Genomic DNA, 27,362 nt, shown 5'->3' with positions numbered 1-27,362 from the left:
CAGGCTTCCTCTTTGGCTCACTGAGTGACGGCAACCATACGAACACAACTTTTTATCTCAAATTTCAAGTTGCTGCTCTCTAATGATGCTTTTTTGGCATTCTCATTAATCGATAGGTTGACTGACTTGCACAGTTTATTCTCCATTATGTGAGGTACTAAACTTGTGTAAATTATTTAATTCTCTGTATTTTGAAACAAACAGGATTCTGTCACACTATGTCAAGTATCCTTTAAAAAGCCATACATTATGGTTACGTTCAGTCCAGTTGAGTACATATTTCTAGTTTACTATTTTCTGTCTAAAAAATATTTTAAAAACACAGCATGTTTTTACCACTATAAAGTTTCAAATGTTGTTGATTAGTGAAGGAAATGATAGAGGGAGGGGGAGAAAGAGTGAAAAAAAAACACTTCTTTTGATAATGAGCTGTTAAATCACCGTTGCTGGGAAAGAACAGTTTTAGCATGAAAAAAATGTGTTCTGTTTGGGAAGTGTGATATTTTGAAAGATTCTTTCTAGCAGTTTGAATTAATTAGAAGTTACAAGATTATATTTGGCAAATGACACTTGAGCATAGATGAAAGATTTTTTTTTTTCTCAGATCCAGAGTTGATGAGTTTTAAGTGGATATTCCTCCCTCCTCCTCCTTTGCAATGTTGGCAATAGACTTGTAGCATGAGCCAACAGTGCCATCTATGGATCATTCCCATTAGCTGACAAACCAAACATACTCTACACGCTTTGGCCTCTGAGAATGTTTGGAGCCATTCAAAAGATTCAAAGGAAGAGATCATATTCTTCAGAACCATTGTTGATAGAGGAAAAAAGCCCAATTATAATAGAAAAAAATGAGCTATCCATTCCCTGGCAGTAGTGATAATGGCAGAATGACAATGTGGCCCTGTCCTTGGCCCCTTTGCTCTCATCACTGGCTGTGTATATGGCACTGTTTCTTTGAAGTGTGTAACCTGATAGACATGCAAGCCACACCGTACCTGGTCCCATCCTGCTAGGTGCTGATCTTTGAACCTGCTCTTTAAAGGGGGAGAAACATCAGTTTTGGTGGATATCTAAAGCTTAAGGGTATATTTTCATAGATGGCATCTTTGTGTCTGTCAGGCTTCAAAACTAATATGAACATTATACATAAAAGATAACATTTTCATTTAGGGTTGTAATTTTAAATACTCTCTCTTTCTGTATGAATAACTATCCATGTTTGTGTGGATTTTTGAAATTGGATTTTGTAGGTTGTGTGTCCATACTTCCTTGTGTGGTTGGTCTGCTTTCCTCTGTTGTGATTTGCTGTGATGTGTGATACAGATCAACAGTGTCAGTCACCCTTGGCTGTAACGCCAGTCCCCCCGAAGGCCTGCAAAACCCCTCATATTAGTCATATCACATCCCTCAAGTCCTTTATCCTTCTCTCTGTGCTCTGTGACCTGACACAGTGGCTCTTTATGCCCCTGTGACCCTGCTAGTGTGTGTGTGCGTGCATGCGTGCACGCTCGTGTGTTCAAGGTCAGGTCAAACTGGGCCTCTGTTACATGATAACAGGTCTATCTCTGTTCTCCTTGCACACCTCTGCCTCTCTTTTTTTCCCCCCAGTTTGCCTTCTTTCAACACTCTAGGGCAGACAGGAGTGCTCTCATCTTTTTCTCTCTGTCAAACTCAACTGCACACTAAACAGATGCTGCACGAAAGTATATGTTATGAAGTAGTAGTTGTTATTTGTTTTTTGTTTTTTTCATGAGACACGTATATTTTACAACACTAAGATATTTGTGAAAGTAGCACAACCTATATGGTTGGGAGTTCGGGAAAGATGCAGCCATAGCTTCAATCACATGATTTACTAATGGATAATATATAAAGAGAAAATGACTCTATCGTAGCAACTCCACAACCTTTGAGCTGATGAATAAAGACAAAGACATTTAAGCTCATTAGAGTGATGAGGAACAATAGATGATATCTATGCACATGTTCTATTCTGCCAGCTCTAATTAGCAGCGCTGTAACATCTCTGTCATCCTGAGACCCAGCATTGCGAACGATGGAAATGTTAGTTTCAAATCTAATCTCCCATCCTGTAATGCATTCGACTTTTTAGAAAACACTTTTTTTTTCAAAGTTCTTTTATTTTTTGGATATGCCAGGTCAGTTAACACCCAACTTCTCCTCAATTTTTTTCTTATGTCTGGGAAAAGTCCTGAAGAGGCGCACTGAGACCTTTGACCTTTTTAGATGAAACATTCCCTTCCACTAGTGTGTCTTAAAACACTTTGTGTTTAGTGAGATAATCCTTCTCCTAAATTCGCACACACTCTTTCCCCATTCCCTGTTTTTTTGACCTTTATTACAGGCACACTCCCCCCATCATCCTCAGCCACTATCGTTGCTCTATTATCGACATCAGGAGACAAGAGTGGGGCCCTCTGAGATCACAGAGGCAGTCTGTCCACAAGTCCAGACATTCTTTTTCATTCTTCCCTCTCCCTCTTTTCCCTCTTTCCACTTTCTTCTACTGGTATCTTTGTCTCCATTGTATTGTCGTCGAACTTTCATCCGGACCCTTCAGAAGCCTGGCACTGTTTGGTTGCTAGTGCCCTGATGGAGGTGCATCCTGCTGCGAGGAAAGAGGGGAGAAAGACCGAGGGAGAGGAGAAAGAAAGGAACACAGAGGAGAAGGAGGAGGGCAGGCTGGCTGGCAGGCAGGCGGAGGAATCTCTAGTTGAACCAGGAGCTCTGTAGTATTGATTAGGAGGCTGAGGTGTTGTGAGACAAGATGTTGAGGAGGGGTGTGAACTATAAAAGGAGGGGTCAAAATCAAACACGCAGCCCTTCTCTGATTACCGGCATGGTGCCGCATTAGACGTACATTGGGGGCTCAACAGGAAAATGGATTTCTTTAAAAAGCTGCTTAATACATAAATCATGACCTCTGGGGTCACAGCGAGGGATTAGGAGATCAGATCAATAACTAAGCTAATGCAAGCTTGTTGTAGCTGGTTTGTAGTGCAGAGAGACTTTTAAATGGTGTTATTGGAAGTAGCTTACAAGGAATCTAGTGCCAATGGATAATCACTTTGCGGAAAGTTTGTTTTAGTACATTTCAACAAACTTCGCAGGGCCTTATTTAGGGATATATTACAGCACGAGCAAGTATAGATTCCTTCAATCAGCTGTCTCTCTGTGTTGCGCCTCTGTGTGATAGCCATTGTTATCTTTTTCCTTTGGTCTGAGATGCTTGTATTTATGTTGGTCGACACAGTGGCAGTGCGGCTGAGATTGCAGGCTTGTTTTGCACATGAGGAAGGATAGCATTAGCGCTGAGATAATGGCACTGTGTATTGTTCACCGGCCGTGTGGAAGTGGTGGGACAGGATCTATTAGATGCAGGCCCATTTCCCACCAACTGACGCTAGCAGTCCCCGCAAACATTAGATAAAGAGTCGAGCCTCAAGCCTTTGTAATTTGTTTGTATTTTTCTGCTTAATGTACTTTGCTCAATCTTGTTTAGCGATGATGGAAGCTGATAGCCTTATCTCGCCTCGCCAAGGGCATGAACCACTACACTGCTTGGTTGAACATTGTTCCAATGAGGAACGTGTGTCTTTACAGTCTTATTTGCTGGTTTTATTTTGATGTCGGAGGAATTGTAGATGTTTCTAAAGGTTATTTGCATTTGAACTATTGGCTAATATGTTCTGTTATGCACTGAAGTAAATACAACATTATGAAAAGTTTATTGCTGTAATTTTTCTTCTTTGTTCGATTTTTCACATTAAAAATGAAGAGAAATCTGTCCCTGGTTAAATAAATTAGGCCTTTTCCTCCTTTTTGTCATTGTGTGTGGCCTGTCAAAATTTTATAAAGTGCCTTTGGATGTCTTCTTTCATCATCAGAGATGTGTTGTTGCATCTTTAGTTTTTATCTCTTCACATTTCAGATTTTCTGAAAATATAATGTCAGATTTACATGGCTGTAGGTTAACACATTGCCCAGTTGTTTTCACTCTTAAGCCATCAAAAATGTGAAATATAATCGAGCCGTTTAAAAAAAAAAAAGACATGAATAATGTAGGAGATTGGACTTGTAATAAAGCCTTTTTAAACTAACCAGTATGAACAGCTAGTCAGGCCCGAAAGTGTTTGCCTCAGAACAGACAGCTAAGGAAAAGTGTTAAGTCTTTCAACTCCCTGCCATTCATGTACTCAAAAATTAAGAGGGGCTTTTATGTGTTATTTTGTGAACCCTTCCCCTCAAGAAATATTTGTGGCGGGCCCCATCACCTCCCGCCGCTAAAGTCATAACCAGCCATAGAAAAACACTGTCTGGAGTCTGGAGAGTGGGTTAAACCAGCATCACTGCTATATTTTCCTCCAGTCTCTCCCCGGGGAGTGAGGGGGGGTCCATGATGTCTGCTGGAGCTTTGGAGGATGGAGGACAGGAGAGCCACGATGCCAAGAGCCTGGAACCTGACCTCACCAGAAAAACATTTACATTTTAGAGTGTGTGTGTGCACGAGCCACTGCGCATATACATGGACATCAATATGTGTTAGCATACACCCCGTGGACTAGGTGCTTGTTCTCGACCATAAAAAGCAACCGACATAGTTTACCTCTCTGTGGCATGAGGCTTGCTCTTTGATTCTGTCCCTTTTGCTTTCTGGAAGCAACTTCCTGTCTCAGATGCTCAAACACTCTTACCTCAGCCAAGTGGGAATGTTTCTATGACAGAGGTGGGGTTATGACTGTGTTTTATGCCCTACAGTAAACTATTGCTGATGCTTACTTGTAGGAACATCTTATGCTTTTAATGGTGAAAGGCAAGACCTTGAATGTTCGGAGGAAATGACTTTTCTTGCCATCTCAAAAATCCCAAAACGGTTGATATACTGAAAGCTAAGGCATAATATGACCATTTGATTAATGCAGAAAAAACATTATAATATTGCATTTTTTACAACCCAGGAATAACTGAACATTTGTGTTTGAATTGCAAGTATTCATGGACATACAGCACATCGGTAAACAACCGTATGTCTCACCGCTTCTTCCCTACATTTAGTTTTCCATGTGTGTTGATATGGAAAGCCTCCTTGTCCTTGGCCTGCTGAAACTGGCCTTTGTGCTTGCTTTGGCGAAGGCCCTCTCCCTCCCTGCCTGACGACTGGCTGGGCCTGTGTTTACGTAACCATATATATCTGAGAGGAAACTCGTGAAACGTTAATCTCTCTACTTTTTAACCCTGATGAATTTCTACATTTTCCAGCTGTGCTTCACGGCATATTTATGCTCAGGCTCTATTGCTGAAAACAGCTCTGTCATTGTAAATGAATCACTATGCAACACTAAAGAGTGTGTGTGTGCGTGTGTGTGTGTGTGTGTGGTTGCGTGTGTGTATGTGTGTGCGTGTATGTGTGTGTGTAAACTTCAGGCTAGGAAACTGTACAAAACACAAGCTCAGCTGTGAAAAGCTGCATTAGTACATCCGTGAAAGAAACCAGCAGCTTCTTTTTCATTTTTCTGCTCGCTCTAATCATTGCATACTGACCCGTCACTTGTCACATTTCTGCCGCTTGATAAGCGTCCTTCACTCACTCGTTGAAGAGACAATGTCTCATGTCATATCCTCTGTTGACTGGTCACCCTGCAGAGTGGCCTCAGTGAAGGATAATACTCTCCCTGAGTCTGCTTCCTCTCTCCCCTTCTTGCAACTCTGACCTGCATCGTCTCAGGAACCGGTCGGGGCATTTAGGTTTATGAGCAGCTGGCTTTGTGAGAACTTTGTTTTTCTTATTGCACCACTCTGCACGGTTGAGGACTGACACGCGTTGACTCATCTCTTCAGCCCAGCCACAAGCACAAAGGAAGAACTCGTCTTTCAACAGCTGCTTCAAACACACAGCACCACCAATTTACTAAAGGGAATGTTTCTGAAAGCCTTTTAAAGCAAGATTTTCACCCGTGTTTATTTTACAAAGATATTCGCTAAGCCTGTATGTCCATTTGTTGCTTTGTTTTGATGGATCAGACATAGTGCGTAGTGCTTCAGTGTCAGTATATTCCAAATATGCAGAATATAACTTTGCAAATATTGGCTGTACCATTACACCTGGTCCAAACGATATTCTTTACCATGTGAACACCTCTGCATGTCCTGTCAATCCTTTACCAACTCCAGGAGTCACCTTGGAGTATAACAGAATGATAATGAGAAAGCTGATTTACAACAAATAAGCAGTGTCTCCTCCTACTAAGCTCATACTAAGCTTCCTGTCAGTTTGGCATGTCTGAGCTGTCAGGACAACCCAACACGCCCCGGGACTATGTCCGCATTACATTAAACACAATCGCTTGACCCCAGCAGGCCCCAGCCCCTGTACCACATCTACTTCAGCTGCTACAACAAGGTCCAACCCCCCTCCCCATGTTCTTACCATGTAGCCGAACAGGGGAGAACAATCCCATTACATTACAACAAGCCAGGAGCTGATCTAATGCAGAGAACATTAAAACCGTGTCGCATCCAGTCACTTACTTGATGGATCCAGGAGAAGACGGATGAAGAGGAGGTGAAGGAATGCTGAAGAGAAGGGGGCCGGGATCGGAGGCTGTGGGGTCAGACGCGGTGACGATGTGACAGTGTGATTGCAACGATGGAGAGTACGTGATGGTGCCCCAGTGCCCTTGAGCAAACTGTCATTCAAAGCACTTTAATTAATTTCCCCATCTTGTCCTCTTCCCTACCTCCCTGCTAGCACAGACAAGCACTCTACATACAGGAGGCAGCAGTATAATACAGTGTGAATGTCAACAACTGTGGACTTGACAAAAAGAGGATTTTGAAATGGAAATTTGTAGGCTTGTGTCACTAATAGTTAAGATCTGCCAACTCTGAACTCCGAGTTGTCAGAACAGAATGAAATGGGCATTTTGGAAACCCACCATTTTGCAAAATGGAGCTTTGTATTGTTAGGGTGTATAATTAAGACCTCATTGTGACAGCCATTGAGAGAGAGTTAATGAGGGTTCTGATGTATTCCCTATGAATATGAATATTGAATTTTTAATATTTTATGGCTTTCTAATTGCCTTGGTTGCTGTTAATGGCTTTGACGGTTGAATATTACCCTGACTGAATATGTGGCATGGGTAAGTACCTTTTAAAGCAGAGAGCAGAAAAAAATAGCTGCGTTCTCAAGTTGAATTCGTTTCCTTTATGATTTTCGTGTATGTATCTTTGGGGCAGATACATATCTTGACTGAAGGCATGTCTGTGACTGTGAATACATTTGAACCAGTCTTTTACTCCCTTACTAAGATGAATGTATATATAATTACAAAGTATATCACGCACACTACCTTGATATAGAGTTTAATGGCCGTATCGTTTCTTTGTGGAGCATGTCTGCTGGCCTTAATCTTCTCCACAGCTGACATCTTAATAACTCAGCCCTCTCCATCCATTTCCACGGGAGACATCCGGATGTGGAGGAAGGATTAGTTTAATGAATTTGACAATTAGTAACAGAAGTTAATGACTGCACGGGGCTAAGTACCCTGATGGACATGACTGGGGGGGACTAAGGACTTCCATTGCTCTGGGCCATAGATCCTCATTAATAGCTTTTCTGCCTGCCGGAGAGGACAGGGGAAGCCAGGCCAGGCCTTTGTTTAGTCTGCCTCTGACGGAGCTGCTAGGGGGTTGCACTGTTGCACATCGCCATGCCGGAATTAGTCCCGCTCTGGGCATGAGTTAATGCAGGGCCTCGGGTCCTGGATCAGGTGAGGCTTCCTTTAATGAACTAGGGTCATTAAATGTTGAAAAAAGAAAAGTGACACGGAATCAGAACAGGGAAGGAGCTCTTCCTTCAGATCTGGTGCCAACAGTCATGAAGAAAGAAAAGTGGTTTGTGGGTCACAAGCCTCCTGATGACCTCTGCCTTGATTTATCTTTATGTTACCCAGATCCCACCTCTAATGCAGTCAAAACATCGTTTAGCCAGATAGCTCTCATAAAGATTTTATTATTATTTATTATTATACTGTGCTTCATGAGCTACCTAGTCGCTTTGTCAAATATTTCCACTATAAACCATTTTGATAAATTTTTCAGCTACCATAAAGTCAAAGTTTGTATTTTTTATGGCATCATGAATACACATAGAACAATTCCCATAATATCCATCAGTTTAGATTTATACTTACATATCCCCCTTCTTCACAATAATTTATCCCACCTTCTCCCACAGAGGATGAGAAAGTATGGCTAGAATTTGTAAAATCACATCCAGAGCGGCATTAGCTGCCCCCTCATTCCTGCCTGTCTCCTGGTGATAGCCATAATAGCGACAAAAACATAACTACATCCGAAAATAATCATTTCCCAAAGCTGTTGCCAAATGGTCTAATAGCTGGAGATTCCACTGAAAAACAAGGTGATGTTTGAGAAATTTGTCTGTGTTATCATTAGTGGTGAGCATGCCTGGGTATGAGGCTGCGTGATGTGATGTAATAAGAGCCAGTAAAAATGAAAGTCACTTAATTAGTCGAGGCAGAGTCGAACCTGAGAGGTCCAAGCATCTACAACGGTCTGCCTCCAGAGGAAAAAGAGATAGAGGGAGACAGAGAGACAGAAATGCAAGACGAATCTGTTGCTTGTTTTTGCTCTGATGCTCTGATATTCTGTCAGGTCTTGCTAAGTTTAAAGGCAACGGACCAAATTGGTGCTGATGTAGCGCACTCCTTTAACACTCCCATTTGTATATCTTTCTCTCTGTCTCCCCTTATCCCGCTCTTTACCTCCTAATTTGCCTCTTTAGGGAGTGACAGTTGCATTTAGGGAAAAGGTTATCATTGTAGTAGAATAGAGTGCTGGCCTTAAGGCTTACCTAGAATTACATGACACTGCCTGCAGCCCCCTTCGTGCTGTGCCGGGCTGAAATGTTATCAGTCTGACTTAATTACTGTCACTGGGCAGTGGAATTGACTATAATGTACATTCCAGTGTTGGACACATTGGAGAGATATTAAAACTTGAGTACTGAATCCCTCCTTAAGATCTCTTGGTGTTTAACTTTAGGTCAAAGAGTTAAATTCTGGCTGCGCGTTTGTCTGTGTGTGTTTAGCTTCAGCTTTATACCTCACATCCTCAGCTGCGCCGCGAATACCACAAACACACACACACCCACATACACACACATGCACGGAGCACATCCTTTATCTGATTAGCTGGCACGCCTATGTGGAGCTGTGTGTGTTTGCGTGTGTGAGGCACAGTGCATTTCAGCTCAGCATCAGGCCCCAGGCAGGGCATGGATTTCATTTAGGAAAGTATCAAAGGTTTACACGCTGTTCGCTTTAATCAGCATGTTTATCAGGCAGAGAAAAATTGCAGGAAGGGACCACGGGGAAAAGGAGGGGTGGGGGGTTATCTTAAGGACCAGTAGCCAGGGAAATTGATAATGGCTACAAGGTAATTTACTGGAGACTTGTGCATCCCTCCACTGCTTCTATACTTGCCTCTCATTCTAATTACAGCCCATGTAATGTTCTAATGAATCTGCAGGTGTGTGTGAGTGAAGGGGAGGGGGGATGTTGTGCATTTATGTCTGTGCATGCGTGTGCGTCGTCATGCGGCTCTTTGCTCGCACGTGTGTGTTTGTTTGTGTGTGTCACTCCAGATCAAGCCTGTTTTCGTGCAAGAAGATTGAATGCATCTCAAGGCTGTGTCAGTATCTCTCGAGTGCACAGTTGTCTCACTGTTTCTGAAATATGAATATGATATGAAAAGCAATTAGATTAGCCCTCAGCAGTATTAAAGATACATGCCACTCACAGACACAAAGTTCCGCTGATACTTCAAGTTGTCACTGCGGTTCCATCTTCTGGCTGGGTGTGCATAGGATGGTAAACTGCGGCCAGGCGCTCTCATCTCCTGCTTTTACTAGACCGCTGATAAGGTCCAGCGACCGCCTTGCTGCTGGTGCCCCCACTCACACACTAGCATCACAACATGTACGCATAAACACACACGTTCGCTCCCAGAGCCATGTGCGCAAGCCTCCAAGGGATATGGGCTGGACCATAAAGGCCTTGATACCACCAGAGTGTAAACATCCCCACAGGACTGCGGTCCAGTGAAAGGAATGAGCTGTCCGGAATCTGCTTTCTTTGTCTTCTTCGCTCTTGTGTGTGAGTGTGTTTACATGTGCTCGCATGGGTCTGTGCAGATAACACTTTGGGACACTATTGTAGGCTGAGAAAGGACTATTTGGCCCCAAGAGACTGTGACATCATGTTACAATTCACGTTGCACATATTGTATAATGGAAAGGCAAGGCAAGAAATCTTTGTAGTTAACTTTCCTCCATCTTTCCCTCTCCACAGGAAAAGGAGGGTGTCGAAGCAGTGTCTGTAGGGGCCATTCTGTCCGATTACCAGAGGGTCCGTGTGGAAAATGTGTAAGTCAAACACATACACTCGTGATCTAGAACACGCTCTCTATCTAAAGTGCACACACCCTCAGCACTTAGGCCTCTGAACTCAAATGACGCACAATCTGTGGTCCACCGAAGGAAAAGAGTACATCCTCTGTAGTCTTTACCTCAATGCGTTTTTGGACTGAGATTTGTTTAGACGCACATACACACACTGTGTTGTTTATGCGATTTTATTTAGACTAGCTTTGATTTTATGGTGTGGTTCTTTTCTGTTCTATTTTTGAGCAGCCATTGCTTTTCAAGAAAAGCAATGAAGCTGATAGTTTTGTAATTGTCATGTGATTTTGCTAATATGAAAAATGCACCTTCCCATTTGGGGATAGTTATTTGCAGAAAGATGACATGGTTTGCTTGTGACACGGATGCCTATATGTCTTTCTTGTGTTATTCTTTCTGTTGTCATTTTTTTGCTCTCTTCTTCTAAACTTTCAGAGATTGGACACCTTGCAGCACAAAAGCTCTCTCCTTATTAACAAATCCTGCTGTCAGTCAGCTATTGTTTCTCCATATACACACTAGAGACACACATATACACATAAACATCCCTGGCATTTTTTGAGTAGCAGACATTGCAGGGCAGACAGTTTGGCTCCAGTTACCTGCTGTGGATGTGTGTTTCACATAAGTTTATGTGAGAGACAAGCCAGAGCTTAAGATGGAGTTTTTTTGTGTTTGTCTTCTCCTTGAATAAAGCTGCTGGCTCTTATGGCAGGTGGGGGCATGTACTCTGGGCCTATCAGGGTGGCAGCTTTCCTGCAAATGGAGAAGGTGCCTGGCCAAGTTGGCTTTGAAGTTGTTGTGAAGTTGGCAAATATTCAATAATAACTGCTTTGCACCCCTTTCACCTGTTCCCCAGATGTTTGCGGCTTGGTTTGCAGCCCTTGGCCTACCTGTGGCGCCGAGACCAAGAGTCCCTGCTGTCGGAGATGATATCATCTGACCTCCGTGCTATCCTCATCAAAGTCGCCGCCTTCGGTGAGTTCACGTCTCACTCTTTTGTGTCACGGCCAGCTGGTGAGTCTCATGTCCCCTTACTTCCGGTCACCCTTTTTCAGTCTCTTTTTACTTTCTCTTAAGGTGCTATGTTGGGTAAGTGGTGTTATGTACAGGGATCAATGGGAGAGAATTTGGATATGTGAGGGATATGAGTGGGGGAAAGGGAGGTGAAACCAGAGAGAAAAAGAGAGACAAGCAGAGTAATGCCCTAATCATTAATCTGTGGCTTTGCAGTGGTGTTGAGACTTGTGCCAGCGGCAAAGGTATTGAAGCAGAGAACAATATGAAAAGATAAGAAGCACAGTGGGAGGAGGTGCGCGGTGGTGTTCGGAGGGTGGGTGGAGGGAGGGCTGGCAGTTGAGAAATAATCGCAGGTGATTGCCCTGCACATTAATGCAACCTGTCAATAAGCGGCGCATGTCCCTATTGTGCGTGAGAAACACTGCTTTCTCTGCTTTTTGCACAGCTCAAAATACATGGTCCATGAAGCAAAGATTAAAATCTGGTATCTCTCATTTACGTTTTTCAACTGCTTCAGCGCTGAAGAAACAGGTTAATGTGGTGTCACCTGCTCTCTACCTGCCTGTTTTGGAGCCCGAGGACAGGAAGATCGGATTACTGAATAACAGGAGAGACTTTAAAAAAAAAGTTTTCTTTTGCTTTTCTCGGGTACACGATGTTAAGATCCCTACCTGTATCTACTTGACAGTGCAGCCGTATCCCCTTTGACGGTGCCAGTGATAAATGATAATTATGGCTACAAATGGTTCTTTTTGCTCTCAAACTACTCCTGGTGATAGATCATCATGTAGACACTGTTTACGTGCTGTTAAGTGCTTGTTGTCACCTTTGGTAGCAATCAGTCGAAAAGGGGTCCACGGCTGACTGATGACCCGCACAGCCGAGCAGGATATTCTGCATATCTTTCAACACTGCTCAAATAACCTCTTATGGAATGCACTTGTCGAGCCATTTATCTTTGGTACTTTATTTGCAGGAGCCATTTCTCTTTTTTAATGGCTCCGATAAAGGACATTTTGGTAATAAATAATATAACTTGTCAGATGTCCATCAGGGGACAGATGATGTCAGAATCCATGCTTCTAAGATCTTTTGTTCTGTGAAACTTAATCATTGTTTACTTGTAAAAAAATTGTGTTTTAAAAATCTTTGCACACTTGCAACCACACACAACCTAATCCTGCTTTTAATATTAATAGAGCAATCATAATGCCAAATTACCATTCTGAAATAATATGCTTTTAAAGAAAACACCCCACCTTAAAGACCTCAGTCACCCTCTAACCCTGCTACCTCCGCCAAGCTTTCTACTTTAAACACAACTCTGTCTAAAAGCAAATTCTCAACATTTCTTGGAAGATTATAATTAGAAAGGAAAATCACCCCCGGGTGCCTTCAAGTGTGTATCTTGGCCTCCCACTGTAGGTGTTTGTGCGAGCGTGTGTGCATGTGTGTTTTGGCTACAGGTAAAAAGAAAAGATCTTATCAGCTCTGACTTCTCACCTGTCCCAAGGCATTGGTAATTAGAAAGGAGAGAATTGAATAAGGGTGCAAGTGCCCAAGGCATTGTAGGCAGCGCTGGTATAATTGCAGCTTTGGAGGGAGCAGGTCTGAGCAGTGAGGTGTGCTGTTTAGGGGAGATTGGGTGACAGAAGGGCGTACCTGGTGGCCTTTGGTGTTTGTGTGTGAGGGAGAGAGAGAGCAAGAGAAAGAGATTTGGGGGGATTTACTTGTGCAGACCCGATGCAAAGAAAAAAAAAAACACTTTCTCAGGGCAAAGGTTAAGTCGGCATCTGAACTGACAGCCACAGCAGCTTATGATATTTTGCGGCTGTATAAAATGACTTTTGTTACGCTGTTAATAATGGGAGGGATTCAAGATTAAGTTTCCTTCATCAGACAGGTTGAAATTAGTGGTGAGTAGATGAGAAAATTCTTTTTCTTTCTTTCTTTCTTTCTTTCTTGTATAATCTTTCTTTACTCGTCACAAATCCTGGCACTGAAAAGACAGCTGTTCAAATGCAGGATGATCCTCTAAGTGAATTCTCAAGAAGTATTCATTTGTGTGCTGATGGTAGCCTAAAACCACAAAAGAAAGAAAAGAACATTTTAGTCTTTGAAGATCGCCAAATTGCATGTAGTGAAGTAAGTTCAGCTACCTGAGTATGAGCTCTATGAATGTCAGAAAATGCTTTTAATTAGCAAGAAAAGCATTCCTCTCAAAGGGAAATGCATATTTTGTTGGCAAAACTGTCTCTTCGTAATGCAGCATTTCTTGAGGTAACCGTGGTAATTGGCAATTCCAAAAGCTGGTATTAAATATGCATGTAATTAGTTAATTGATTGATTAGTGCAGGTGTGCATCAGGGCACAGGTTCAGCAGTTAATTGGTCCTCAGCTCCAGAGGTAATTGGCATGTGTGAAATCAGGGTCTATCTGCTGAGAAACCTTTTATCTCTGCATGATCTTTTACACTTCAGACGAACATAGCCTTAGTGCTATGAGGAAGGAAATTTATGTCACATATTTGCTTCCACTGATCACCTCACCACTTGGGGACGTTTATTATAATTTAATATATACTTAAAGGACAATTAATGGTCAAAGACATTAAAGGAAATTTAATAAATCTCTTCAGTATGCAAGGCTGAGATATTTTAATGGCATTTTCAAAAGAAAAACTATATTGAGAAATGTTGGCCTTTTTTGACAAGGCTTACAGATATGATAAATGTTTTTAACAAACCATGCCAAGCAGTGGATAATTTTGCACTATTAGACAACCATATTATTTATTTCTGGTAAAACACAAAGTGCAGTCTGTTCCTGGAATTAAGTGTGCTGTCCTCTAAGCTGGACCAATTTAGTTGTTAATTGTTTCAGTCAGTCAGCTCATGTTATCTGTTGTAGACATTTCCTGTACCACAGTAAAACACCCAGGTACTACTACATATACTGTTTTGGCAGTTTCAAGGCTCTTCCAGTGAATGATTAATACTTAGGGATATTGGTTTGTGGTCACTTACTAGTTACAATCAGGTTTAATGGCTTTTGGCTCAGTCAGTTCAGGAACTTGCAGTAAGGTAATACTTGCTTTACATAAATATCCTCAGGTGATAATGTCACATCACTTCTTTTGTCCTGTTAACCCAAATATAATTAATTTTCTATCGTAAAGGAGAAAGAGGAGCAGCCAATCTTCACAATGGAGAAGCCAGAATGACTTAAACCTGCATGCACAGCACAAACACTGTTGATAAGTACTAATGACGTATGCCTTACTGGCAACTTTACTGGCAAGTTTCCTTTTTTTTTTTTTTTTTTTTTTTTTTAGAGCACCAGAAAGTTTTTGTGGAGGCTTCCTTGATTTTTCCAGCATGGGCTCCATCATTCTCCAAGTTTCTGTAGCCTACTCCATCTCCATTACACTCCTGTGTTCAGCACTGACAAATTAATCATTGCTGTTTGACAGAAAATGCACCAGACTGGGAATGTCATGACAGAACACAGATTTAAAACTTTAGTATCCTGCAAAATACAGAGATTTAAGTGGCACTGATAGGCTTAACTAGCATTGTGTGAACTCATATGGCATGGGCTTGGATGTAATGGATGTTTATTTATATGTAGAAGTCCTGCACCCTTGCTGTCGAAAATTAACCACTGATTTATTTTTTTGTTGAATAATAGACAGTTTTTTTGGCTCTAACATCCATAAGTCATTACTTTACTTCAGAGTAACACATTTTCCTTTCCTGATTTAGCTTTTTAACTTTGCTTCTTTTGTTAATTTTGATTACTTAATTTTTACTCAGTTTTTGGGGTTTTTCTGCCTTCATTATCTGGCATGTGGTCGGCAGATGACAGGAATTAGGGAGTCATAGGGACAGGTGCTGGTCATGCAATTGCAAAAACTCCTCACTGCTATCAAGGTTTACTTTTTATTGAAGATTAATTACAGCCACATTACTCTAAATCTGCAATCTCACAACATAAAAATATGCCGGTTCAATCAAATTGAAGTTTTTTGAACATTTTTTTTCACTGTATAGTGGTTAAGTTGCACCTAATATAGCCTTAAATAGTTGAAGAATGATGTGCAGAAATTACTTTTCTTAATCACTTGTCACACGTTGGACCTTAGTTGTAATTTCCCCTACAATTAGAAAATGGTTTATTCATTTCCACATATTACTTCAGTGTGCTTGGAAGTAGCCCCAGTTTCTTCTCTTTGATTTGTTGAACTGAAAAGATTTCATCTCGTTGTGATTGCTACACAATTCATGCTGCCTATTATTCTGCTCACAGACCCCGAATTTCAGATAAGAGCCTGACAAATTTCACATATAACCTTAATCTTATCGTCGTTTGTATCGTGCCACTTCCCTCCTCTTCTTTCTTCCCTTCTATTCTGTATTCCTCTGTCTGTCTCGCAAAGATTAAGTGATAGTGAACAGCTATTGTTTTGGCGCGGGTCTTTGAGAGCATTGTTTAAAGGCTGATGCAGCTCACCTACTGAGGAGGAGATGCTTATTTCATCCATTTAAAGGCTAAAATGTTACACATCATGAATCCAATTTTCTCTGCCTTTTCTCTCTGAAGGCAGGGATTAAAGCCGAGCTGTCAGCTGGCACGCCAGATCTTAAGACAACCTGCGGATGTCTGCGATACTGCGCTCAGCTCAGCTCAGACAGTATCTAGAATCTCCCAGCTTTTAATTTGGCATTAGGCTCAGTAAGCAAAATCACAAGCGGTTTCAATTAAATAGGTATCTCACTGCTGTGGGTTTACATGAATCAACTTCTTCGAAGTGGAAAAGGCCAATCACGATCGTTAAATCATGATTGATTTGATTTTGCAACCATTTTCTATATGGTTAACTTCTGTTGTGTCCTATAATGTTGTGCGTGAAATGATTTTTTTTCAGATAAGTTTTTACCATTTTTCCAACCTCATTAGAAAAAACTAACTTTATTGTCTAAATGGCTCTTGGTTTCCCGGTAAACCTTTTCTTCCTCCTTAATTTCAACCCCCTAAATGTCGACAGTGTTTTTAAAAAATGCTCTCCCTCATTACTGGACTCCCTGGTTTTAAAGTTCACTGAATTTAATTGGAGTTTTATAGGATAATACGAGGTAAAAAGCCCTTTTAAAGGAGAGCCATTCCTCTCAGTCTCTCTTAGGGAAGCTCCTCTCTCTCCAAAGTGTGGTCTTGCTGTCTCTGGCGGCAGACTAATGGCAGCTTCTAGTGGGCTTATTTGGGTTTAATGTGGCATAATGAGGTTAGGTAATTGGGTTTAGGTCAAGTTGTAAAACAGGTTCAGAGGAGACAGAGATGTGAAGATCATGTAAATGAGCGGTGTTAGATCGCTGAAGGCTCACACCGGTGGCTACTCAAAAGATTTCGCAAAGCATGTATTGTACAAGCTCATTCCACACTCTCCTCATTGCCAAACAGTTTGAGTAACCTTATGTCAGTCAGGACCATCAATTAAGAAAACACTCATACAAGTGCTAAGTGGTCTTGGGAGAAATGCCTCCACATTAATGCCATCTTTGTAACATTTTATCACTCACTCCTGTCCTCCTCGGTTCCCGTCGTCCTCTTCCCTCCTTGTAAATATCAAATCATGTATCATATATTATTTAAAAGCAGGGAAGTTAATGAACATATTAAGAAACACGGCATCCCCTCAGCAATTTGGAGCCAATTATTAAAATTTGTTAAAAGGCATGACTAATTAAAGAGGATATTTAAATTGGATTGAATTTTAATGCTTTTCTTTTTTTTCCTTCTCCCTCCTTATTACCTTTGTGGCAGGGTTAAGATGAGAGGATGTTGAGATTAGATATTCTCACACTAATTAAGACCACGGATCCCCTGGGAAGAGAATAAGGGCCTGCTCATTCTCTCTCCCTCCACACTCCCCTCCTTCTCCGCCTCCCTCCCACTGCTGTGGCCCTCCGTCTCTCTCTCCCCCCGTAGAGCTGGACCACCGGGGCCCGGAGGAGAGACACAGCTGGGATTAAGATGAACCCGGGATGGGATGCGACGTCCTTCCCTCGCATCTCCTCTCCCTTCTCGCTCGTCTCCCATCCATTGCTCCCCATGGGGCCCCACGGATGACACATTAACCTTTGAGGTTGTCAGGCCATGAGAGAAGAGACGTTCTCACATTACGATTAACTTTGTTCCTTTAATTAAACACATGAACGTGCCAATGAACAGGACCACGTGATGTCTCGGAATAGTGGAGCTATATTGGATTTTCGGAGAAATTATTAGGACAATTCAGCAACTTTTTTTCATTGCGTTGGCATCACTGTCACAACTGCACATCACTCCGTATAGGTCATCAGTTCCATGTTAATGATTATGTCAATCAATTAATAGGCAGCCACAGAAAGAGCAAATAGAAAATGTCAAAGAATAAGATTAGTCTCCACCAGTAACCATCAAGGAGTGCTTTTTTGGTTCCAGTAATTTTGCCCTCTTCTTTTGTAGATAACAATCTGGTGTTTTACTAAATATGATTGCAACAGCTTGTAGCTACATAGTTTGGAATTTCCTAAAGTATTAGCATTTTACATTCATGTCCTGTTATGTTTTTATTGTTCTATTCTTTGCAGAAAGCACCTGGTACTCAAGGCTTTGTTTTTTGTCGGAACAGTGAAGAATGTGCAATAGGAAAATGTAGGCTGCAAGTGAAAGGACTGACAGGGTGAGATGGAGTTCACCAATGGTGCTCTCAGGAACAAGCGTCTAGAAGACAAAATCAGGACATAGTGTCACAAAGCAGTAAAATCCTCCTGTGCACAACAAGCTATGTTCACTTTTTTTTCACATTTAATCCCAAAATTAGACTGATCAACGTGCCAGTTTTTCGTTGAGGCTCCGGCTTAGATTTGGCTATCTTATTGAAAGGGAAGAAGGATATGGTGAAAAGCTGTTTTATTTTCTTCAGGACGTCTTCTTGGTTGGTTGCCCTTACTTGTTTTTGTGTTTTTGTCTGGGGACCACTGGGGAGCGAGGGCCGCTGAGCCTGTATTTTAGGAGTGTGGCACCACTGGGCATGCATACAAAACTCTCTACCACCCTTCTCTTCCCCTTCTTCTTTTCTCTCCCATGCCTGTGAGTCACTTCCATGCAACCATTTCAGGGGGAAGGGGAGGGAAAAGGCAAATAAACAAGATCTCTTTCCAGAGTTTATGTTCTCAAAGGGAACTCTAAGGTGGGGGGCGGCGGGCGAAGGGGTGTGGGGGGTCTGTGGCCAGCAATTGAAAACTGTTGCCCTTACCCGGAGAGATCTGTGTACACTACTTGCAAAGTCAAACAAATAGATCCAGGGTGCAGGTTTACGTGTGTGTTTGTGCGACTGCCCGTAAACCTCCCTGCCTGTCATCTTCAATCACTGCTCCCCGTTCCTGATCAGACCTCTCTCTTTTCTCTCTCGCCCTCTCTCTCTATGTGTTTGTCTGTGTGCAATGGTGTTTGCTTGTGTTTTTCTGCCTTTGTGTGTTGCTTTGTGTATATTCATGTGTGTTTTCCACGCGGGTGCCAGGCCTGGATCCAGAGAAGCACTTAGGAAAACCTCTGGCTGACATGGAGCCCTATCTGAAACAGGTCATACCTAAACTAGCAGATACTCTGCCACCCTGTTGAACTCTTGCATGAATTTCAGTGTGTGCCTGATGTTTATACTGAAAGATGATGAGGATTATAAAACAATTCAAAGTGGTTAATTTAAAGTCGGAGTTTAATCCTGCAGGGAAATATATTTTCTTCACCTTTTGCAATTTCTGTGATTTCATTTAAGAAAAAAGAATCGCTCACCCAATTCTCAATCTTGTACATTCCGTGTTGCAATTGGTTTCTGGTAAAAGGCAAAACGGTTCAACCCTTTCCATGCAGTGTTCCTGGTACTGACTGGGCTGTATGTGCTATTCAGATGCTTTTAAAGATATAAAAATACATTTTCAGTCACACATTTTTGGTGGCAATTTGTATGCTTTTAAACTGAACATTGTGTGCAAAATTGGAGTAAAATTGAGTAAACTGCATGAAAAGTGATAAGAAAGAAAAGTGCAAGAAAGAAAAAAATGTCTACTTAATTAAAAATATTTAAATTGGGTGTTTTGTTTTCACTGAGCAGCTCTCCCAGAAGTATGGAGTCCACATTTGTGGAGAAGGAGGTGAATATGAAACGTTCACCCTCGACTGTCCTCTCTTCAAGAAGAAGATAGTTATGTGAGTAAAGCATTATAAACTACTTGTTTTAGAACAAAGTTGTGCTTTTTTCATGTGTGTTGGGAAAATGAAGTCTTTTTTTCCAAGGGTATATGAAAGTTTCTTGTTTGTTTGTGCAGCGATGCAGCAGAGACAGTGATCCACTCAGCAGATGCCTTTGCTCCAGTTGGCTACCTGCGCTTCACCAAAATGCACACAGAGAACAAAGACAGCGTGAGTCAAACTTCCATGCGTATAACTTCTTCCTCACATGAGATCAGTGCTGTTCAATGGCGAATCGATAATTTTACAAGCAAAAGTTTGAGTCGCTTTGGGGTTGATGATTACTTTAAAACTACTCAGGGCAAAACAAATACGAGAACAAAACCCTTTGGTGTCTGATAACTTTGTCGAGGAGGAGAGAAACACGGCACTGCAGGGCAGAGTTCAAATCAACCTCCAGAGGGCCTCTTTCTTTCTCTCTCTCTCTCTTACACTCTCTTGCTCTTGGTCTTCCCCTTCATCCCTCGCTCTCTCTCCTCTAGCCCCACATGGCCTACTTTGACGTCTGCAATATTCACTGCAGCCTGAAACTAGACCCAGCTTAATAAACATGTCCGCTCACATTAAGGCGCTTTGCATTCAGGTAGCTGGCTAAGCGGACACAAGCAAGAGTTGCAGGGAGAGAGCAGGAATTGGCTTTTGGTAAATTAGAAGCTGAATGGGGCTTCACAGATGGAAAGAGTGGCAAACATTTTACTTGCCCTGCAAGTACAGACAACTTTAGAATTCTTAAACTATTGTGAGAAAGCTGTGATGGAAACAATGACCATATTTATGTTTACTTTTAATTACTCTGATTATTGTTTGTGCTGACAGAAAGCACTCCTTCTATACTGTTCACTAGTGAGTGTGAGGGTTACACTGGAGGGATCAACATGTCTCCAGGGTAAAGCGTGTGATTTGCACGTGTGTTTCTTTGCACGTCACGCAATAATTTGCGTGAAAGCAAGTGCAAACGAGTGTGTGTTCATATTTGCAGCCTTCTGCATGTATATCTTCATGTTGGTTGGGGGGGATGGGACCGTTATGGACAGAAAACATACCCCCATCCCACAACCTCCGTGACCCTGCAGCCTCACTCCCTACGGCTATATATTTTTTCCTTCACTCCTCGCACTCCCCCGCTCCCACCCCCATCACACGAACGCACGCTCCCACAGCCCCTCTAGCCCCCCCTAGGTTGCCGGGGGAAGAGCAGGGAGAACCGGGGCCTGCGAGAGGAGGGGCAGGGGGCAACCAGGGGAGAACCTGCCCTGGTTCAGCCTTCTGAAGCTCTTCTCGTCAGGGTGACAGATCTGCGGTGACACCAGCACTAGAGGAAACCGCACTGAGCTCAGGGGGTGGGGATGGACCACCATCATTTGCCCTCCGTTAATGCTAGTCAAGCTATTTTTCATGCTGGCCAGGAGAGAGGGGATGAAGTATAATTAATTTGATTATCATATGGCCTAATGCAGTTGACAGCAGATGAGGGGGGTGAATGAGTGTTAGGCAGGGTGAGGAGGGGCGCCGTTGAGGAAATATGAAATATGCATTTAAATGTGTGACGCCCCAGCAGGATTTGGCAGGTAATATGTATGCCTTAGAGAATGATAATGATTTGTTATTTAAAGAAGTAGCAGAGTGCCGAGGCAAAGTATAAGTAAACAGATAGAAAAAAAAAGTGGTGAAATCCAAAACATGTCTCACCCATCCAGTCATGAGTTTTGACTGACAGCCAGCATGATTGAATCTACAGTATCAGAAAACATCACTCCCTATTCGCCTGAACCACGAATATGTTAGCATGTTGTTTCATATTCATTCACCTTGAAGTTATGTGTGTCTGGGTCCTTGTCATGAAAGACTGACACTCGCAGCCCGCTTGGTGGGGTATTTGAAAAGGTTGGCTAATTATACGACGTTTTGTCTGTCTTTGCAAAAGGCTCTGTGCTCTTTGGTGGGCATTTGGCCTGATGTATTCCCTGTGGTGCTTTATTGCAGGATGTGGTGGCGAGAGCTTTGCCCCATGGTAGTTGTCCTTGCCAGAACGCCATTGACAAGATGACTGAGGAGGTGGAATATGCTGATCAAGCTGAAGACAACCAGCACAAATTTACATCAAATTGTGACCTTAGTTGTCAGCAGGGCCACGGTGAGATTCATTTATTGTGAGACACGCACGTACTGACATGCATGCATGAGTGTGTATTTATGTCTGTGCGTGTCAGATGATATCTTTGTGTGGTTTGTGCTCCTTGAATCTGTGTCATGCGGCCAGCATTATGATGCTAGTATATTTGAATGATTGTTTGACAAGAGCTGTCATTTTAGCTGTGTATTTGTGACAGTCTCTGAATTCATTTCTCCTCTGACGTAAACCACCTATGCATGAATTACCCCTTAAGTAGCGGATGCTGTGGTGATGATGAAATGACGAAAAAAAACGAGGGAAAAAATAGAATGCATACAGATTTTGTTTGTTCTAAAACTTTTGATCAAGCCTTATAAACAAAGGATGACTAACTATTTCTGGTGCTGGCTGCACAAAGTACTTGTGGAAAACTAAACTTTCTAACCCTTATTGTATATCTTCCTGCAGACTTCTCCCCATCCTGCTCATCAAGAAGCTCCAGAGGCTATCAGTGGATCTCTGGCATCAATGGCCTTAAGAGCAAAGACACCGGGATCCAGGGCCAGACATCTGGGGCTTTCATCCAGCTGCAAAGTAGGGGCAAGCGTGAAGAAAATAAAACTTTGAGCAGGAGAGTGAACACATTGGAAGAACATAGTGTACCAGAGTTGTGGACAAACTTTTAAATATATCTACTCTCAGGAAAACACAAGGGTCAACTAGAAAAGAGATTTTTGCCATCCCAAAATCACAAAGGTAGATGGCACACAAGTGCACACAACTAACCTTTAATAAGCATGTTTTCTTCAATCAAAAAAAAAAAAACAACAAAAAAACATCTTTAATATGATCAAGGGACGATGGTATGTGATTCTTCTGTCCAGGGGTGATTTAAGAAGCTCAGTGAAACAAATTCTTAAGGGTCTTACTGTACTACACTCTATACCTTAGCCCTTAAAAGAACAATAAAGAGAAACACTTGGGGAAACCTTCATCCCTTGGGTGCCTTTCTTTCTCCTTTCTGTGCTAGCCAAACACACACCAGGAGAAGTAGTAGAGCTTGATAAGTCATTCTGTTATTCAGAATGCTCGTCAGCTCAGCAAGCAAAACCCCATGTGTCAAAGACTTTGTCCATCGCAAGCATGGCACACTGAGCCGGCTACCAAACAAGGAGGAACGCTCCAAATTAACCCAAACCAAGCCTTTTTAAACACACACACCAAGTGCAGGCGTGTTGGGTGGGTTATTGTTTTTGCCCTGCAGAAGTTTAAAAGTGCACGCTTTTACAGTCTATCTCAGTTTTTTTTCTTCTCTTTTCTCTTTTTTGATGGAGATAGAGGAGCAAAAGATGAAAAGCATATTTAATGTTTATCGTGGTGCTTGGCTGAACAGTCTTCACAGTGCAGAGACAATATTAAACAAGTTAATATTTAATGAACAACCTCTTTGTATGAGGGCGAAGTAGTCTGAGACGCTAGTGTTGGCAAAGGAAAAACAAACTTGAAGCTCTTTCAAATGATCGTAGGGAGAAAGGCTTTGCTTTGAGCCCTTGTGCCTGTGTTTGCATCTAAAGCCTACAATGTGCGCATATACTGTGTTAGACTGAACTTTACAGAAGGGGACAACCATTACCACTTTAAAGCAATAGATTTCAATGTCAGGTGAAAGTTCTAAAATATCCACATTTTAAATACAATGGTGATAGCATTCAAATAGCTATTTAAACATTTAAGTGCCTCTGTTTAAGGTATGTCACAGCTCTAAGTGTGATGGCTTCGGCTAAGCTAAGATAAAATGGTCCCAAACTGCTGTTGAATGCAGCCCTAAAAGCAAAAGCCAGGACTTAGACTTTGACTTGTGGAAATCATTTGAGTTGCAGTGGAAATTAATTCAACATGCAATTTCCTTAAAGTTAAAACAACTAGAAAAAGATACGTTTGTAGTACTAAATGAAGCCATTAGTCTCAAAGACCCAGTTGCATGAATTTGTTGACCAGTTAGAAACAACAATATAATGGGACCAAGTGTGGCATTTCTCTTTGCTCACAAAACTAAGAATTTTATCCGAATAAAAATGCCTAATTTGGGTTTTATTTGGAGTATTCTGCTTTCTATCAGTTGTATTATATGTAATACACAAAAGCTTTGACCAAAAATCCATATAAGAGCTACGTTCTTATGTATAAGGTTATGCTACTATAATTTATAGTTTGTCACCATCACCTGCAATGTGTTTCTTGTTTCCAGGAGAGTTGGACAGCAGAGCGTGGAAAATGAAGAACATTATCCTGGTTCACCTGTGTGTGAGGAATATGGAAGACTTTGTTCCACTCAATGAAGTCTATAAGAAACACTTTGGCACAAACCCTCCAGCCAGGTAAAGGTGCAAACACACATGCAGAACACAAAACATCTGTTCAAAATACCATTTGTTTCTCTGCTGTTTATTTTTATTCTCTATTTACTCACTCCAGATTTTCTCTTGTTTTTGTGTAGAGTGTGTGTCCAGGCACCTCTACCTGCCGGTCAGCTGCTGCAGATGGACTGTCTGCTCCATGACTGGACTGAGCCCCTGGAGGAGGGCTGCTTCCACCAGAGAGAAGCCCTGCATGTCCAGAGCTTGTCCCACTGGGCCCCAGCCAACATCGGCCCCTACAGCCAAGCCCTCAGGGTAAGACTCCCAACACTCCCATCTGAGAAACAGGGGCTGGCTGGTGGGCAGCAGTACAGACAGGTTAAATTTGGTGTCAGCCACAAAGGAAAGTGTATGCTTAAGTAGGGCCGCAGTCACAAGAACAGAAAATATTAAATATATAGTCCAAAACTTAGAATTAATTGGCTTTTGTATGTGATGAAAAACAATTGAATTTGTGTTTTTAAATATCCATCTTGTATTTTCTGTTACAAGACGAATAAATTATTCACCTGCTCATTTTGGGATTATTGTCAAAAAATATCCTTCATGTGGCACACTGTTGTTTAATTTTCTTCTGTTTATTCATTATTTTCTTTTCATTTTTAAGCCCTATTGTTCTCATAAACTGTTTGGTAACTGATTGACAACACTATTGCAAATGGTATAATTATTTTTTTGGTGGCACTCAGCCAAAAACAAGAAACATTACTGTGTCACTTCAGGAAGGAGTGTAATGGATTAATGAAGGATAATGAAGGATTAGTTTGCTGAATGATGAACCTTGCTTGTGATGCTCTTGCAGGGCAGTTAAATTTTCTCAGATTACATGCGGCACTCGTTTGTGTGCCTCTTTGGTCTCTGTTTATTTGTAGACGCACACGAGCAGATGCATAGGATTGTTGTTGTGTGTAATAGTTTGTCCTCGTCGCTACTTTTATGTGTACATGAAAATATGTATCCCTTTCATAGTGGGCGGCATGCATCCACTATTGCACTTGTTTGTAAAGCTACAAGTCCGACTTCTTTCATATTGTTTCAAACCTAGAAAGAATGTAGAATTCAAAGGCAGAGGAGAGGAAGTGTGGGCCGTGGTTGCATGGTTGGCTTGGTGTTGTGTTTACCCAGTGTGTATTATATAGGATTACACTTGTCAAGGTACTGTCAACAAGGATAGTGTCCATCTCCTCCACACTGTCCTTGATCCTGCAGCCAAATCCGTCTATGAGTGAGAACATGTGTGGATTAGCCATTCGTTCGGAGCTTGACGGCATATCTCACCAACATGTCTCTGAAGTTCACTTTGGATTCCTGAGATGTAACCTACAGAGTCAGGTTTGCTTTTAACATGCCAGCAGTGTTTGATTTCCTCAATGGAGTCTCATTGAGACATGAAATTGAAGTCAGCTGTGTGCATGTGCTATTGCCTCTGGAAAGCAATCTAATCCCTCATTCTTCTAATGATCATTCATATCCAAAGCAATTTGAGAAAACAATGAGAGGAGTTCGCCTGCTTAGAGCTGTGCACGGCTCTTCATACGACCCCTGCGTGGTCTCTCAATGTGTCTCCTCCTCCTCCACGCTACAATGGCTTAATTTGATCAAAAATGTATTAACAACTCTTCAGCACAGCAACAGAGTTTTACATATTGATACAATTAGCCCCTTGCTGTGAGCAAGCATGCAGTCCCACCCCTCCTCTCACCAGTAACACATTGGCTCCATCTTAATGGCAATTTTCCTTGGTGACTGTTGCTGTGTGACACCATGGCGACATGGCTCTAGCAACAACGGAGGCAGAAAAGCTGTTGTCTGAGGCCAAGTAACCTAAAGCCCTCCACATTTACTGTTTGGAACAGAATTAGTAAGTAAAAGAAGCTATACAAGATGCGCCAATGGAATGCAGTCAGATTTGTGCAGCAGAGGTGTTTTTGTGATGAAGGCATTGAATTTAGCCTTTAATGGACAAATAAAATTGAAATTCAGTTGTCATTGTTGAGTAATTCTGGTTAATTGTTTACTCTATTGTCCCTTACTCTGACAGAAATACTAACCATCTGCATGTAGTTTAGTCACATTAGGCTAAAAACTGATCAATGTCCAGCTATATTGGGACCAGTTTATCCTTTTGACAAGTGTCCACTGGTTTTTGAAGGACAGCACATGGCTACTGACAGATCATGGCACTCTGGCCCTGCAGGACTTAACTACAGAAGGACTCCACATTGAGGGCTGGTAGTGGTGGAGGTAAAGAGGAGCAGCGTTACAGATTGGCATGTGATGGATGCTGGACCTTCAAACTCCATCCGTGTATTCATCTGTCTGCTTGGCTTGTCATGTCTCTCAGCTTCAGCTCTCGGAAATGGCAAGCTGACTGAATGTCGACTTTGCCTGGCGAGCTGACAGGTTCAGATCTGACTTGATTTAAAGAATTAGTTAACCTTTATAATGTCAAAGCTGGGGGCTTCTTGGTATGTTGTATGTTGAAATATAATACGGTGTCAGTTTAGGTGAAAGCCGTAAGCTATATAGACAAAAACAGGAATTTAATTTATGCTTTGTTTTTACATTGTTTCATTTTGTTCTGGCCTGATTGACGTGCATGTAGAGGTTGCATCAATCGTAATATGCGTTGTAGTACAATCATATCAAATCATCTGTGTGTGTGGCAGTATCAAAGTTCTTGTCAGTAATTGTTTTGTTTTGCTGTCTTATTTATCAGAGATCTAATGCAAATTTAGCTGTCATTTGTTTGGATACAATTTGCATAATCTAATTAAGATATGAGAAATGTCACTTTTATTACAGCAATCACTTTATTAAAAACAAAGGATGTGCTCAGACATCCATTTTTTGTTGCAGAATATCAAAACAAATGCTCTCATTACAACAAAAGCCAAGTAATGGCATGCTTTTATAAGAAATAAAAGTTACTGTTGCTTTTTCTGTCTGTTGTTTTGTAGAAAGAGCTTTTAAACAATTCTGTTGCATTAACATAATAGCTGGGGAAAAA

At 41.8% G+C, this 27,362-nt stretch overlaps 1 protein-coding gene across 2 annotated transcripts in view; it reads left to right on the top strand.

The window, feature by feature from the left end:
- Positions 1 to 27,362, top strand: part of dph6 (diphthamine biosynthesis 6) — a 59,084-nt gene that overhangs the window by 6,687 nt on the left and 25,035 nt on the right. For both annotated transcript variants that reach the window (XM_035951465.2, XM_023277390.3), the window contains exons 4-12: positions 10,404 to 10,477; positions 11,373 to 11,491; positions 19,095 to 19,156; positions 19,686 to 19,780; positions 19,900 to 19,993; positions 21,806 to 21,956; positions 22,404 to 22,529; positions 24,184 to 24,313; positions 24,433 to 24,607. In XM_035951465.2, the coding sequence (XP_035807358.2) occupies positions 10,404 to 10,477; positions 11,373 to 11,491; positions 19,095 to 19,156; positions 19,686 to 19,780; positions 19,900 to 19,993; positions 21,806 to 21,956; positions 22,404 to 22,529; positions 24,184 to 24,313; positions 24,433 to 24,607 (1,026 nt within the window). The remainder of the gene's footprint in view (positions 1 to 10,403; positions 10,478 to 11,372; positions 11,492 to 19,094; positions 19,157 to 19,685; positions 19,781 to 19,899; positions 19,994 to 21,805; positions 21,957 to 22,403; positions 22,530 to 24,183; positions 24,314 to 24,432; positions 24,608 to 27,362) is intronic.

Source organism: Amphiprion ocellaris, chromosome 20, assembly GCF_022539595.1.
Source record: "Amphiprion ocellaris isolate individual 3 ecotype Okinawa chromosome 20, ASM2253959v1, whole genome shotgun sequence".
Classification (NCBI taxonomy): domain Eukaryota; kingdom Metazoa; phylum Chordata; class Actinopteri; family Pomacentridae; genus Amphiprion; species Amphiprion ocellaris.
This window is presented reverse-complemented; position numbering and strand designations above follow the sequence as displayed.